Below are 17,103 nucleotides of genomic sequence, written 5' to 3'. Positions count from 1 at the left end.
ATTAAAAAAAAAAAAAAAATTTTTTTTTAAAGTATATGAAAGGGGGGAAAAAAGAGGTACATGAGTATAAAAGCTCCAGGAATTTGGTTTCATTTTATTAACTGTTTCATAATGAAACTCAATTCTACCTCTACATGCATATTTATTAGGCAGGTCCACACCTAAGAAGGTAAAAGACATGAGTAAACACATTGTATATGTAGTACTTACCTCTTGCCTCAAGAAAGGATTTTCCTTTTTGAGTTCTTCAGAAAGATCTTCCCCCTCCAGCCATTCCTTCATGCCTGTCTGTTCTGCCCAAGCATTCACAGTCGCTAGGGCAGCCGCCCGAACATTGTTCTGAAGGGAGGAGAAAATTAGTAAAGATAGTATCAGTTATGGTTTGGAGATAGGGAGTGAAAAAGGTTGTTACTTTGGGGATATGAACAATGGAGGTTTCTCTAAGGTCCACACGAACATACTTGGAATCAACTTCTCTGACACAGAATCTAGTTCTATGGTTGTACTGAAAATCTAAAGTAGAAACAGAAGACTCCATTGTAAAGATGCTGTCGGTTAAATCAGACAAAAACAGTCACCTGGGTATAACATATCATGTAAGAGGAATTGACTCAGAGGTTCTGTTCCCTGAATCTCTGGGGCTGTTATACCCATGGTTATCTGCTAAAGAATGTAATTCCACATGGTAGAAAACTCAAGAGTTAGAATCAAATTACTAACAATTTGCCCAAACACTTACGTTTTCCTATTAATTTGCATTCGTAGCATGAGGACTTACTGACATGAAAAATATTAAAATATCCCAATTCTTCACATTAAATGAATTGCACAAAAATAAAGACACATTCAAATATTCAATCTAGGGCTAAATATAAGAGGCTTGCTACTTTCAAGGAGACTGATTCTAGGACTGTGAAACTGCAAGCACTGGAAGATTCTGCTCCAGTGGTCCAGAACAAGGTGGAAAATAAAGGACCCCCAAATTCATAAACTTATTCACTCTTTTTAACAGCACTTATAACAATGATGTCATAATCCTAATAGCCAACATTTTTGAGTGCACACTACACGAGACACTAATAGGTATCTTAGGTACAGATTATTTAGTTCTATAGGAATAAAATTTCATAGATAACAACACTGAACCTCAAAGAAGATAAATAACTTATCTAAGGGTCACAAAGCTAGTGACCTATCTGTTCACCTTCATATTTCCTGGAGGTAAAGATGTTTACTATTTTCCTTCTAATGTTCTCTTCCCTGCAAAGTTTATAGACTGTGTATGTGTACTCTTACATGTACATCTAAGAATTATTCTTAGCCCACGAACATGTCTGGCCTATTCCAAAAAGGAGTGAGGTCAAGAGTCAGGCTTACCTTGCTGTCTCCAAGGACTGTGATGATAGGGATGCCTAAGTTCTTCACATGTTGCTTGATATTTGGGCCCATTGCTACGGCCAGCTGCTGGAGGATATTCAATGTTTGTTGCACCTAAGTGGGAAAGAGCCAACATTTGAAACCATGAGCAGGCTATGTTCAAAGTTTTTTAAGTTTGCTGCTAAGTAGTCATTGCAGTAGGAAGTTTTGGGCCTATTTAAGAGACAGGGAAGTCAGTTTGTTATGATGCTATTCGAATTAGCTTATGGTTAATTTTTAGGTGGTGGCCTTTCATCATCAGTTCATAAAGCTTGAGTATGAGAATTTTATTTTTTTTTTAATTTTTTTTTCAACGTTTATTTATTTTTGCGACAGAAAGAGACAGAGCATGAATGAGGGAGGGGCAGAGAGAGAGGGAGACACAGAATCGGAAACGGGCTCCAGGCTCTGAGCCATCAGCCCAGAGCCTGACGCGGGGCTCGAACTCATGGACCGCGAGATCGTGACCTGGCTGAAGTCGGACGCTTAACCGACTGCGCCACCCAGGCGCCCCGAGTATGAGAATTTTAGACCAGGGGCATCTGAGTGGCTCAGTCAGTTGAGTGTCTGACTTTGGCTTAGGTCATGATCTCACAGTTTCTGGGTTCAAGCCCCACGTCAGGCTTTGTGCTGACAGCGCAGAGCCTGATTTGGATTCTCTCTCTCAAAAATAAACAAAAAAAAAAAGAAGGAAAGAATTTTACGAGAGGATAATTTTATAATTATAATTTTATAATTTTAAAGGTAAAGCCTAGCTTAAGAAAATTCTCACATAAAAACCCAAATTTAGGGGCGCCTGGGTGGCGCAGTCGGTTAAGCGTCCGACTTCAGCCAGGTCACGATCTCGCGGTCCGTGAGTTCGAGCCCCGCGTCGGGCTCTGGGCTGATGGCTCAGAGCCTGGAGCCTGTTTCCGATTCTGTGTCTCCCTCTCTCTCTGCCCCTCGCCCGTTCATGCTCTGTCTCTCTCTGTCCCAAAAATAAATAAACGTTGAAAAAAAAAATTAAAAAAAAAAAACAACCCAAATTTAAAAATTAGAAATTAAGCATGTTTATATGTATTACAAGCAGTTTTATATAAAGATATTTAATATTAGAGTCCTATAAAAAGCAAATCTGAGATTCATGAAAATTTGATTAATAAACCTGCTGTCTACCAACCTATCTGGAGGCACACTTAAGAGATTAAAGGAAGCTATTTCTAGTTCAAAGAAAATAAAGTGACCACCCATTTTTTCTTTGCAGATGAAGGTTAGTATTTAAAAGGGACTTCCTTCAGAGAAGAGGGGAGGGAGAGAAAAAGAACAGGTATATATGTTCTACGTACCAAGATTTTATTTGAATCATTGAGTCGACCCTTCAAGGCAGTTGGCAGTTCACCTATATTCGGTTGGATAAATTTGGCTTCATTGATAATACCTGCCACTTCATCTAGACCTTCTTTCCTGATCTTCCAATTCTTGTCACCAATCTTAGACACCAACTCTGAGGTGATTTTATCACTGAAAAAGCAAGGATGGAATCTTTAATTCCAGACTCCTAAAGAAATAATTATGTCACAGAAGTACTCTTGACTGAGAAAGAGAAGGTACCATTAGGAATTCACTAAAACAAAACAAAAAACAAAACAAAACAAACAAACAAAAAACTGCTACAAAAATCCAATAAACCATTTGCAACAAACCTACCTGATTTCTGTCCTCGGCAAAAGATCCACAACATCATTGCCCCCCTCATCTGGTTCATCTCCATCTTCTCCTTCATCTGTACCACTTATGCTGTGTTTGGAAATCCCTCTGGTTGGAGCAGGTGGGCTCTGTCCCTGCATCTACACACAAACAAATCAGTGAGTCCAATGAACTTGATGAAGGGTATGAGAGCAAACAAGTTAGAGAATGGAACTATGTCAAACTTTCCTACTCTTTCATACTACTTAATATTTACACAGTATGTATTTTAATTCCTAGATTCCAAATTTGAGACTATATAGCCAAAGGCATTTTTATACAAACCTATTAGAATCTGACTTTTCAATCATAAAGCTGTCTTTTGACTTGTAAGCCCAAGAAATACACAGCAAGTCTGCCCAAACTCAGCAATTTCAATTAAAAAGTTTATTCAAGGAAGGTCAAATTTCTTTTATTTAAAATTATTTTAGGGGTGCCTGGGTGGCGCAGTCGGTTAAGCGTCTGACTTCAGCCAGGTCACGATCTCGCGGTCCGTGGGTTCGAGCCCCGCGTCAGGCTCTGGGCTGATGGCTCAGAGCCTGGAGCCTGTTTCCGATTCTGTGTCTCCCTCTCTCTCTGCCCCTCCCCCGTTCATGCCCTGTCTCTCTCTGTCCCAAAAATAAATAAACGTTGAAAAAAAAAATTTTTTTTTTAAAATTTATTTTAAATGTTAATTAGTATGCTTTCTGAATAGGCAGCATATTCAAAATGTTTGATACCCAAAGGTACAAAAGACCTAAAGAGGAAAATCTCCCCTCCTGTACCACAGCTATCCAGTTGGCTGCCTCACAGACAAAGCCATCAATTTCTTATGAACTCTTCCCAGGGTATTTTATGCATATAAAAATAAATACATATATATTCTTCATTCCAAAGGGTTAAAAGCTTACACTTAACTAATATGAGCATTCTCACGTTTACCAATGGATTGTATCATTTCTGGAAACTTTACCTTCTCAAATTCTGCATCTATCTGGGATAGGAGGGCAGGCTTCTCATCTTCAAAGAACATTCGCAAAGAGGGGCCAACATACAGATACATCACACCAAGTAGGGTGATGGCGGAAGTCCTCACAGCCTGGCAGACAGAACAAAAAGAACTTTCTAAATGAGAACAGAACCACAGGGATGGCTGCAATGTTCCTACATATGCTGGTATGTACTCACTGGGTTTGTTGCAGCAAGAGCTGTCTTCACATTGCTAATGAAAGCTTTCACATTCAGCCTAGAGGAATAACATTTAGAATTAACAAATGAAACCCTCAAAATACACAACAGAATTTTATTTTTATTTATTTATTATTATTTATTTTGAAAGACAGAGAGAGAGAGAGAGAGAGAGAGAGAGAGAGAAAGGCGTATGCGCATGCGCACAAGCAGGGGAGGGGCAGAAAGAGAAGGAGAAGGAGAATCCTAAGCAGGCTCCTCACTGTCAGCACAGATCCTGATGCAGGCCTCGAACTCACAAACCATGACACCATGACCTGAGCCAAGATCAAGAGTTGGAGGCTTAACCAACTGAGCCACCCAGGCACCACTACTCAACAGTTTTATAAAGCCAAGACTCTAGGACTGGCTCCCTTTGGCTATGTCCCCAAGTCTCACTTATTCTGTTTCTAGACTCATTTAAAGTGAGGATTAAATACTGTCTGTATGCTCGTTGCTCCTAAATCCCATTGATGACCTCTCTCCTGAACTCCATTCATATATCCATGTAGCCTTTGTAACATTTTCCTTAGAATGTCTAGTAGGTGTCACACATCTCTCAAGGTCAAAACTCCTGTCCACACCCTAAACCCAAATCCTATTCTTCCCACGGTCTTCCCTACTTCAGCAAAGAACTACATCATTCCTCCATTTGCTCAGGCCATCCTTGACTCCTCTCTCTCCTATACCCATTTTCCTGTTCAGTTCTCTCAAATATATTCTGACTCCTAAGGCTTCCATCTCTACAAACTATGCCTAAGCCACTATTATTTTCTTGAAAGGATTATTCCGATAGCTTACTAATTAGTCTCCTTGAGTCTCACTATCTGTTCTCTCTGACTAGAGTCCAAATGATCCTACTACTCTTTTGCTCAAAACCATCTAGTGGTTTCGAACTTACTCAAAGCTTTGAGGCTCTAAGTGACCTGGCCCTGTTCTTTCTTGCATCTTGTCTCCTCCTCCTCCCTACCACCCAACTCATTCCCCTTCAGCTACATACTGAAAAACAATCACTCCTTGCTATTTTTAAATACATCACACATGCTCCTACTACAGGGCTTTTCCAATTGCTGTTCCCTTGGCCTAGAATGATCTTTTCCCAGATTGTCACAGCTAGCCACCTCAGGTCCTAATGGTCTCTGCTCAAATGTCATTTTCTCAGGAAGGACCATCCCAACCACTCCTAGGTAATACTACCTAACTTCTTATCCTTTTTTTATTCTATTTTTATTCCATTGTCCCTGTACCTCCGGATATTCTTTTCACTGCATATCGTCATCTGCTCTTACTGAAATAATGAGTCTTATGAAAGCAAGAATTTAATCTTGTCTATAATGTATTCCTAGGGACTAGAACAAATGACTGAAACACCATAAAGTGCTCAATATGTAGTTGTTGAATAAATGAAAGATCATGGACAAATTAAAAAGAGGAAAACATTCACCTGGCTTTTATGCCATGCCAGGAAATTAGTGTTACACCAAAAATTACACAATTTTGAAGGGATTTTAACAATACCCTCAACTATAAATACAGACACACAAGTCTTTGCTTGAATGACACCTGAATAACTTTGAGAGTAGTAACTCTTCATTTGGTAGAACATAGAAAACTGTTTTACAAGACATTAAGAGGTGTGTTGTAACAAGCAGCATGGCACATAGTAGAAAGGCTGCATAGTATAGCAGTTATGGTATTCTCTCTTGGACAGAATGCCTGGATTCAAATCTTGGCTTTGCCACTTCTGAACTGTGACTTGGACAGATTACTTCAGCTTCCTGTGCCCCAATTTCCACACTTATAAAATGGGAATAACAATACCTCACGTAGGTAGTTTTTATGAGAATGAAATAAAAGGAATTATTATTTAGAAAGTGACTGGCATAAGGGCACCTGGGTGGCTCAGTCAGTTAAATGTCCAACTCTTGATTTTGGCCCAGGTCATTATCTCAGTTTGGGGGATGGGGCCCTGCATCTGGCTCCTCACTGACAGCACAGAACCTGCTTAGGATTCTCTCTCTCCCCTCCCTGACGCCCTGCCCCCCTCTCCCTGCTCTCGCTCTCTCTCAAAATAAATAAATAAAACATTAAAAAGAAGAAGAAGAAGAAGAAGAAGAAAGCGCCTGGCATAAAGAAAGCTCTACAAAATTTTGTTAAACAAGTATGTTCAAATGCAAATAAGTTAGATAAGCTTCTCTGCTGCCTGACCTTGAGAGCCCTTAATTCACCAAGGTGCATGATAGTTCTCTAAACAAATGTGATTACATGTAAGAATTTCCAAATGCATTTGACTAGGTCTTCTCAGAACTGGCTTTTCTGTGGGACAATTGTTAACACTTAAGGAAAAACAACTTAGAGAACTCTAAAGTTAGTGGATATGAAAAGCTCTGGCTTCTCAGAAATAGCAGAGATAGGTGAACAAACAGAATCACCAGTTAGAGATTAGCAAAATATTTAATTATTTTGTACCTGATTTCTTTCTGACTTACCCAGAAAAACCAAATTCTTTTATTGCATTTGATAGCCAATTCAGAGTTTCTGATTGATTCTTGGGATTCTTCTGTGAGAAAGCCATTGACATAACCTGGAGTGAAAGAGGGAAAAAACAAAAACAAATATGTGCTTTTTCTCATATTTCTCACAGAAATGTGGTATGGCATTAAGGCAGAAGTGGATTAGGAGTGGCTTTTCCAATGCCGATAGAACTACAAGAATGCCTTACGAATGAAATATTTAACTCACACAAGAAAATGACGTAAGTGACATCTTATCTTTTTTTTTTTTTTTTTTTGAGACCAAGAGGGAGGGAGAGTGTGCGTGAGCAGGGGAGGGGCAGAGGGACGGAGGGAGGGGAAGGAGGGAGAGAGAGAGTCTTAAGCAGGATCCATGATGTGGGGCTCTATCTCATAACCGTGAGATCATGATCTGAGCCAAAATAAAGAGTTGGATGCTTAACTGACTGAGCCACCCAGGCTCCCTTGTGACAGGAGTATTAAAAGCATTCTTGACTTTACAACTTTTCCTTAGTGATCACTCTGGATTATAATGTCTTAGGAGAAAATTATTCTCATCTTTTTTTATTTTAATTCTTAATGTTTATTTACTTGAGAAAGAGTGAGAGCAAGAGAGTGCGCATGCACAAATGGGGTAGGGGCAGAGACAGAGAGGGAGGCACAGAATCTGAAACAGGCTCCAGGCTCTGAGCTGTCAGCACAGAGCCCGATGTGGTGCTGGAACTCAGAACAGTGAGATCATGTGACCTGAGCCGAAGTCTCAGGCTCAACCGATTGAGCCACCCAGGTGCCTCTCTCATTTTTAAACAGAATATCTTGGCCAAAATAAATTCTAATTATCAGACAACAGTATATTATTAAAGGTAAGGATAAAAATGCAGAATATAAAAATGGTTTGACTTGAGAAGAAAAGGACTACCATTTAACTAGTAACCTTAAATTAACATTTGGGAAAAATCTGGGAAAAGTTGGGGAAAGAGAGCTCTGTTACTAACCTGTTCAGCTGTCCACGGTAACATGCAAGCTTCGGCTATTGCTGTCATAGCTTCTTTTGCATTGTTCCCACACTTTACATCTCCAATCTTGTCCACAAGACCATCCAAGACAATCTGAGCTGAAGTTTTGGAAAAATTCCCTTTCTGGGCAATCAAAGCAACTATGTGAAGCTTCATCTGCATCACCTGAACAAAGGATAAGCATCATAAAGTTATGAGTAAGCCAAAGACATCGATTTACTTATTTTTATAGCAGCCTGAAGATGGAATACAGGAACAACTAAGAACATGACCAAACTAAAAATGACAAATAAATTTATTTATTTATTTATTTATTTAATTTATTTTTAAAATATTTTTTATTGTTTTTTAAATTTATTTTTTGAGAGACAGACAGAGAGCAAGTTGGTGAGGGGCAGAGAAAGAGAGAGAGAGGGAGACACAGAATCTGAAGCAGGCTCCAGGTTTCAAGCTGTTAGCACAGAGCCTGATGCAGGGCTTGAACTCCTGAACTGTGAGATCATGACCTGAGCTGAAGTCGGACGCTTAATCAACTGAGCCACCCAGGTGCCCCTATTTAATTTATTTTTCAAGTAATCTCTGTGTCCAAAATGCGGCTCAAACTCATGATCAAGAGTCTCATGCTCTTGACTGAGCCAGCTGAGTGCCGCTAAAAACAACAATTTTAAACAAAGAAACAAAATTATTTCTATCCTTGTTATCAATTAAAGTAGCTGGGGCACCTGGGTGGCTCAGTTGGCTGGACATCCGACTCTTGATTTCAGCTCAGGTCATGAACTCACAGTTTTTGAGTTCGGGCCCCCAGTCAACTGCACTGACAGGGGATTCTGTCTCTCCCTCTCTCTGCCCCTTCCTCACTCATGCTCTTTCTCTCTCAAAATAAATAAATAAAATATACATTAAAAAAAATTAAAGTAGCTAATTGACAGCTAAGAGAGAAAAAACCAAATACTCAATGTTTCAAAATAATGACAATGTTAGCACATTAAAAGTTTATGACTTTAAAAAATTAATTTCTCTATTCTCCTCTCACGGTTATTTGCAATAGTACTGAACACACATCTTGAAATACATAATAAATGATCATACTAACCGTATAACTCAGCATTCCCACTAGTGTTATCTGCAAAAAACTACAACCCTCATGCACACACCACACACAACAGAACTTGAGAGACTTAAACAATGTGTATACTTTCAAGTGGAAGAATGAAGAAGCTGTGAAAACAATTTAAAGATGTTAATGTGAAGATGCTGGATGTATGGCGCTTGAGACGCCTTTGCCCATAAGTATCTCCCTCTGTCCTGTTTGAATATTTAAATAACAGGAGTTGGTGAGGATGTATAGAAATTAGAATTCTCTTGCATTGCTGGTACGAATGCAAAATGGTGAAGTCACATTGGAAAAGTTTGGCAGTTCTTTAAAAAGTTAAACACAGTTACCATATGACCCAGCAATTCTACTTCTAGGTATATATCCAAGAGAATGAAAAACATGTTCACACAAACACTTGTACATGCAATGTTCACAGAGATGGTCAAAATGTGTAGCAACACAAACGGGTAAATAAAATGTTCTATATCCATACAATGGAATATTACTCAGCCATAAAAAAGAATGCAGAGTTGATACATGCTACCATATGGGCAAACCTTGAAAAGACTAAGTTAAGTAAAAGACACTTCATTCTATGAAATGTCCATGAGAAGTAATGTATAGAGACAGAAAGTAGAGTAATACTTGCCAGGGACTGTGGGTGGTGAGGGGGATTTGGGGAGAAGAGAGAGTGACTGCCGATGGGTATGGGGTTTCTTGCTGGAGTGATGAAAATATTCTAAAGTTACAGAGTGGTAGGAGTTGCAGAACTATGCAAATATCCTAAGAACTGCTGCACTGTACACTTTAAAAGGGTGAGCTTTATACTCCCTCAATAAAATTGTCATAAAGAAAAATACATACATAAAATTATCCTTTGTTACGGATCTAACACATAGGAAGGTATAAGCTCAAATCAAGGATGCTTCTTTCACCGATCTTAGAAGCTGCATAAAGAGGGGTTTTCAACATGGCGTGTGGGGGAGGAGGCCAGCATGAGAACCTCTTGGCAGAAGAAGGCTTTGTGGTACTGGACGGTATGGCTGAGGTGCTGTAACAGTGCTAAGGGAACACAGTGTGTGAAGGAGCCAAGGATCCTACAGAGGGAACAAGAGGTGGCAGAATAGAAGCAAAAAAGAGACTAGCGGGATGCCAAAAATAAACCTGATATATTTCAAACTTTTGTTTCCCACAAGGTCTATGAATATCTGAAGAGGACAAGGAAACTTTTCTCCTTTTCCTTCCTACATCACTTTCCTAAACCTCCCTTTGCACGGACGCTTTAGACTAAATAACAGCACTGCAAAATTTCATCTCTATTACCAGTTAATGCATTAAATTATGTGGCAATTTTTCACTGGTAATTTAAAGACCATTTATCTTTTATCCAAACAAATAAGAAACCTGTCTCACTGTTTATCCCTCCCTTGCATATGTGAAGATTAGGGGGATTCCAGGCCTAACTAATGAGGAGAAAAAAATATATATACATAAATTACACAAACAATATAGATAATACTTCCATATATATAAACTCCCAATTACACAAAGGTATAGTTCTATGTTTAATCAAAATGCACATACTCCATTGTTCACATTTAAAGTTAGATGACATACTGGCTGAGTGATTTAAAAAAAAAAAAAAAGCTAAAAATCATTACCAAAATCATCTCTCTTTCTTACTCCATAGATGATATGTTAGAAATTACTTGAATAAAAGATACTAAAATCTCCAATTAAAAATTACCTGAAAATTGGTTTCCTTCCATCCAGGTTTCTTGGCCAGCATCCTCACTAATGCCTGGCATGGCATTTCAGTTCGATCCATTAGTTCAACAGCCTTGAAGTAAAATAAGAGAATCAGAATTAAGGGTTTAATGATTAGTGAGGGAAACAGCACATACTGAAGTAGGTGACTTGAAGAAGAGAGAAGAATGGAAGTAAGGAGGGTTATAGAGAGAGCTTAGATAGCTTGTTATAGTGCTTTTTAAGTTGGATATCTGATGTACAGTTCTTATAGTAATACCAGTGATACTCTTTTCCCTCCACATTTCAGGTTTCACAAAGAATTTGGTCCAACGAATGTAACAGTAACAGTTTTCATTTGCCTAGTTTGAGGCAGAAACTGCTTATACATATTTTGACTTATCTGATTTTCCTAAAAACATAGAGCAAAGTAGAACAGATTAGAAGTGGTTAAGTATTAAATTTCAAAGATGTGCAAACTCAGGTCTAAACCTGATGCATGGCACATGCAGGCCTGGAAGCGAGGTCTCCTGCCTCAAGTCCCAGTGCTCTTGTGGTTCCTCCACACCCTCCTCATTAGAATCACAGAGTATATGCCGAAAGGAACTTCCATGCTCCCTTCCAACACAGATTTCTGAAAGGAGCCTCTCACACCACGGAATAATATCTGTTCTTCCAAGAATCAAGACAACAAAGAGGAAAGCAGAGAAAGGGAAGAGGGGTGGTTTAAGTGGAGTTATAGGTTTGCCTAGTAAGTTTAATGATTAAATACCATAATATTAAAATTCATCTAAACCTTGTAATTCAGAATAAACCTAACTTTCTTAAGTACTAAGTTATGAGCTTACAGAAGCCACAGAAAGCAGATGTTAAAAGATATACACTATGCAGCTAAAAAACCAGTCCCTCCCCATCCCCTCACCCCCCGCTCATCAGAGTTAACACTCTGAAACATGGTCACTGTTTATAAAATACAGCAAGTAGGACAAGTACTTTGTTGATGTCATCACTTCTCTGTAATATGTTCTTTCACACTCAACTCATCCCCATGCACCTACCTTCTGGAACTCCTCCATACAAGCCAGCCTTTCCTTCCAGTTACTGCTGTCTAGAAGCTGTATACAGGTAGCAGGAAGGACAGCTGAAGCTTTTTCTTCACATACTTCTATCTGTAAGATGCAAAAACATTAAAATTAAGAATTGCTTAAGGAAACAGATGACAAGAATGTAAAAATGCTGCAGGCCGAACTACATGAACACTCCCATAGGTATCCTATAGTACCCGAGGTTTCTACTCTACTACCATAAAGGGGAAGGAAGGTCGTCCAAGGCACAGTTTCACTAAGTGAAAAATACCAATTAACTCTATGTTGTAGAACTCAGCAAAGAACTCAAGTCTTCTCCCAGGAATTGACTTTCCGTGGTTTTCTGAGTTTGAGGCATCCTGTAGAATACTGACCGAAAGCTCAGGCTCCACGATTTCTTTGGTTTCCAGTCCTTTCTTATTCTTGGTTCCAGTGCCCCCTGCACCTCCTGACGCAGCTGGCTTCCCCTTCTTAGGTGGCCCACCAGCCTAAAAGCAATTTAAAAGGAAGTTAAACCACTTAAGGATTTAGAACAGTGGTTCTTAAGCATTTTTGGGCCAGAGACTCCCTAAAAATTTGATTAAAATGAGGGACCACTCAACCAACCAAAAACCCTGTGTTTTTGGTGCCCACAGAACTTAACACTTCCAAGGGCAGACAGATCTCCTGAAGACCATTCATGGGGAAATCTGCAGACCCCCACTATTAAGAACCTTCAATTCAGAATGAGCTAATGAGGTAAATGAAATGAAAATGGACTGGAATTATATGACATTTTATTTGAGAATTAACATTTGATGCCTTTAAATGCCTCTAAATCTTTCCTGCATTAGTAAAGGACAGTTTCTAACTTCTAACATTTACCCCATACTTCACCACAAGGACCCCAATAACAGAAAAATACATTAACTCACTGTAGAACCATGTAATTTTGAAGGAATAAAGTGGTTGTTATGGCAATGGCAGTAAGTGGCTTAACCATGTTGAAGATGGCCACCTTACTGGATCTTTTTATTATTGTTTGACCTACTTGTATTTCCCAAGTATATGATCATATGATCTGCAAAAATTCTAACTGTGCCTTTTCCTTCCTTATATTAGCATTGGTCTTACTTTATTTCTTTATTTAATTGTATAAAGTTATTAAACAATAACGGTACCAGCAGGCATTTTTTGCTTTACTCCTCACTTTAACAGTAATGCTTCTAGTATTTCATCACTATGAAGCATGATGCTGACTTTTGGTTTGCGAGGTCTACTGCTATCTATAGATCTATTTCTAGATATTTAGTCATGTCAAAGAATCTATCTATTTCTATGTATTAAGAATTTTTATCATGAAGATATGTTGAATTTACTATATTCCTTTTTCAATGTCTGAAATTAGATTTCTTTTGATCTCTAAATGTAAGTTTTTTAACATTAATATTGAACCATCCTTATAATCCTGGAGTAAACTTCAGTTGGTCACACTTTGTATTATACCCACTGGTTTCTATCTGCTAATACTGTGCTTAAACATCTCAATTATTTTACTCCAGTTTTGAAAGGTCAGAAGAAAATAGCAGTTTATCACAAGACACACAACCGACAGTAACATTAACATGGTAACACATATCACTGTTCACATCATTCCTTCTATCTATTTTGGTATTTGTTAAACAATGCCCCAAACCAGAAAGAAAAAATAAAATGAGAGAAGGCCAGACTGTCTTCAACATCCAGACTTCTTCTGAAACTAATGTCATCTTGAACATAATCTGAGCTTTTAAGGTGTAGTTAGCAAAACTAAGATGCTGGTTTTTTAATGAAATGAAAACCTCTAATACTTGCTGGTTCGTATCAGAAGTATGATTCTGTTGGTTCATAATAACAACCCGTTAGAAATTGAATTGTTTTCTGGCCGACAAAATAGAAAATTCTATACTTTTTGACTAACCAGAACACTTCTTCTGGATCCTTTTCTATAATAAATAGCACTCTCTGTATAGAGAGGTACCTCAATTAACAAATCTCCTACTTATCTTTTTTTTTCTTTCACAGACATATATGTTTATTGGCTTAGTAGGTGTATTGGTAATACTGTCCTACTTATCTATTAAAGAGAAAAATGAAGCAGGTTGCTCCCCACTTACTTATTTTAAAGAATTCTTCATAAGAGAAAGTCGACCAGATAAGAAAAGGCCTTAAGGTACTGTGCCCAGGTCATTATCCAGAGAGGCAACAGCTGGTGAGACAGAAGAGACTAGCTGCTAACCCCCCACTAGAAAGCTGAAGAGACAGCAGAAGATGAACTAAAGTACAAAGACTATAGTTAAAAGCACCTGGGTCCAAATACCAGTTCTGCAACTCTGGCCATTCACCAAATGTGTGCCCAGTTCCTGCTGTCTGCCAGAAACTCCGCTATGCATGGGGGAGTGAGCAGTGACAAGATCTTTACCCTTTAAAGTTTACAGTATGGTGGGGGGGCCCCCGGCGGGTTGGGGGTGTCAGAGTAAACAAACAAATGAACAACATAGGTATCAGAGTTGTTAGAGCATGTGTAGAATACTTAACCTTGCTGAGCCTCCATTTCCCTTTCTGGAAAAATAGGGATCTCAAAATAGTTATTTCAAGGGTTGTTTGATGATTACATGAGATTATTTAGGTAAAATGCTTCCCAAATGATGCTTTATTAAATACCAGTTCTCTCCCCTGACTTCATGCTGGTGTTCTGGGTGAGAAAAGAGAATAAACTTTCTACATCCATGGTAGATAATTTCATGCTTAAGAGAGTCCACAGGACAAATGTTCTCTAAAAGAATGCCACATTTGCCTCTAGGCATTTCCCTTCCACACTGTATAAAAGTAACAAGACCTTGACTGGTATGTAGACTTGGTGATGCAACTCAACGGCATTATCAGCAAAATGACCAAAGTGATGTTATTAACGTTAAGTGCTTTGCGATTTTATTTCTTTATTTAATAATACTTTAAGATCACTCAAAATGCACTCCTGTACCTTCATTACCATTTTTAGCTTTATTAAAGTTTACATAACCAAACGTATTGTTGGAACACTCTTTGTTGATGGTTGTTCTGCTATATTTTAAATGTGGTAATGCGTTCATTTCTCAAATGAAATCATATTGGAAGGATAACCATGAATCCGAGACTCCAATCCTGTGTTACTAAATTCTAACTTTTGAACCATATTTTCCAAGTCATCTATTAACCTTAGTAGCAGGTGCCTTTTTTGAGGGTCCTGGTTTGGGTGCTGAAATGTCCTTTGTGTCCTTATCTCCTGCAGCCCCCGAGGCAGCAGTCCTTCCAGGAGCAGGCTTGAATTCCTTCTTGTCTGCTGCAAGTCCAGCTTTCTTACCATGTACCAGCTCTACTTTTTCTGAACATTCTTTGATCTAGAGAAAGAAATTGAAATGAACATCATTAAGCCCAACTTTGAAATATAATCACTACATTATTACTTAATAAGTTATCTAAACCACAACTATATGAGAATTCAGTTTGCTTAAGCAAAAATAAACAATCTACTTTCTTACATTTTATTTCTACACAAATTAGAATTATAATAAACATTCAACAACCACATTTTTTATAGAAAACATTCATATTTAGAAAAGTAACTTTTTAGGTATTAGAAACAAATTTATCTTAAAATATCCTTTTCACTTCCTCTAGGGACAGATCACTCAGCTTTCTTTTCTTTGTGTTTTTACAATTTGAAAGCCATCTCTACAAATATCACCACTACAGCTTAAGATGAAATTTACATCCTCAAAAGCTATCTTTTCAACACTCCAGATCTGAACCACCAGTGTCAAATTAAATAAATTTCACAAGCTGATATCATCATTTTTATCTTCATGAAATAGAACGAATGAAATCAAAACAAAATCATAATGCACAGAGATAAGATTGTTGTCCAATTGCATTATAATCTGTCACTAACCTACCTTATCAAGCTTGAGTTTGTCCACATCAGCTAAGAATGGATTTACTGCTTTCTCACCCACCACTTTCAAAGCAGTGCCCAGTGCTTCAAATGCAGCATCTCTGACTTCAGGAGCAGAATCATTGATGTGCTGTGGTCCGGAAGCAAGCAAAATGGTCTTAATGTAAGATATTTTAGGTATTACTGATTTTAATTCAGATTGATGACTGTTGGATAAAGAATTTGCTTTTTACAGTTCACTGAAGCTAAGTGTAGTTTTCCTCTTGCCAACCAACAGTTACTCTTTCACAAATTCTTTTTGGGTCAAGGAAACCTTTGGTAATCCATTCAGCAAATAAGTGCTTCCTTTTCCTCCTACCCTCTATTTAAAATGCCACACACGGGGCGCCTGGGTGGCGCAGTCGGTTAAGCGTCCGACTTCAGCCAGGTCACGATCTCGCGGTCCGGGAGTTCGAGCCCCGCGTCAGGCTCTGGGCTGATGGCTCGGAGCCTGGAGCCTGTTTCCGATTCTGTGTCTCCCTCTCTCTCTGCCCCTCCCCTGTTCATGCTCTGTCTCTCTCTGTCCCAAAAATAAATAAACGTTGAAAAAAAAATAAAAAAAATAAAATGCCGCACATGCAAATGATGTTCAAAGACTCCAAACTGTATGCCTGTGCTTGGCCAGATCCAGCTGAACACCAGCATATGGGCCAAATAAGAAACAACATGTTTAGCAGTTAGTGGAATCATAAAGCTAACTTGTGCTCTTCTTTGAGAACAGGAACACAAAGAGTACAAGAATTTGGATTCAGTTTCCAAAGCCACAGAGGGTCTGCTCCTCAAAAGAGCATAATCTACAGTCTGAAAGTCAAGTAGTCATTGTACATAATTAATATGGGAAAAAATCTTCCATAGGCATAAAAATTTCCCCCAGTTCCAAAGAGAGAGTCTATACCTTAAGTAGAGCAGCACAAAAGGGCTTTAGCAAGCTCTTTGGGAGGGTAGAAGCAGTGCAGTGGCGGAAGCTTCTGGCAATGAAAAGAGATGTCTGCTGCTTGATGGTTGGATTTTTATTATCCATTACTGCTAAAACATCCTCACTGATGTTCTGTAGTGTGGTCTTTAAAAAGAAAACATGGTCAATGAGCTTTTCTCAACTATAAGAACAATCAAAATATTACACTGACAAAATTTACTTTAGACAAAAGTGCAAACTCATGCTGTCCACTTACAGTAAGGAAGATTGCATCAATTGCCTCCTGCAGGGCTTGCACCACCTGAGGCTTCTTCTCTTTGAATTTTTCCAAAATGGTTGGCACAACCTATGAAAGTGAACACCTGGAATATTATTTTGCTGGCAACAAAAATG

The 17,103-nt window shown here is 38.6% G+C and overlaps 1 protein-coding gene across 4 annotated transcripts in view; it reads right to left on the bottom strand.

Annotated features, from left to right (window-relative positions):
• CKAP5 (cytoskeleton associated protein 5) overlaps positions 1-17,103 on the bottom strand; it is a 114,418-nt gene that overhangs the window by 34,556 nt on the left and 62,759 nt on the right. For all 4 annotated transcript variants that reach the window (XM_040495282.1, XM_040495285.1, XM_040495284.1 and 1 more), the window contains exons 10-24: positions 16,967-17,056; positions 16,690-16,854; positions 15,757-15,885; positions 15,019-15,201; positions 12,178-12,291; positions 11,777-11,887; positions 10,720-10,812; positions 7,856-8,041; positions 6,837-6,931; positions 4,309-4,366; positions 4,094-4,219; positions 3,103-3,242; positions 2,742-2,916; positions 1,378-1,491; positions 211-339 (exon numbers count right to left, since the gene is read on the bottom strand). In XM_040495282.1, coding sequence (XP_040351216.1) covers positions 211-339; positions 1,378-1,491; positions 2,742-2,916; positions 3,103-3,242; positions 4,094-4,219; positions 4,309-4,366; positions 6,837-6,931; positions 7,856-8,041; positions 10,720-10,812; positions 11,777-11,887; positions 12,178-12,291; positions 15,019-15,201; positions 15,757-15,885; positions 16,690-16,854; positions 16,967-17,056 — 1,908 coding nt within the window. The remainder of the gene's footprint in view (positions 1-210; positions 340-1,377; positions 1,492-2,741; positions 2,917-3,102; positions 3,243-4,093; positions 4,220-4,308; positions 4,367-6,836; positions 6,932-7,855; positions 8,042-10,719; positions 10,813-11,776; positions 11,888-12,177; positions 12,292-15,018; positions 15,202-15,756; positions 15,886-16,689; positions 16,855-16,966; positions 17,057-17,103) is intronic.

This window comes from Herpailurus yagouaroundi, unplaced genomic scaffold (assembly GCF_014898765.1).
Source record: "Herpailurus yagouaroundi ecotype Mexico unplaced genomic scaffold, PumYag 187, whole genome shotgun sequence".
Classification (NCBI taxonomy): Eukaryota; Metazoa; Chordata; class Mammalia; order Carnivora; family Felidae; genus Herpailurus; species Herpailurus yagouaroundi.
This window is presented reverse-complemented; position numbering and strand designations above follow the sequence as displayed.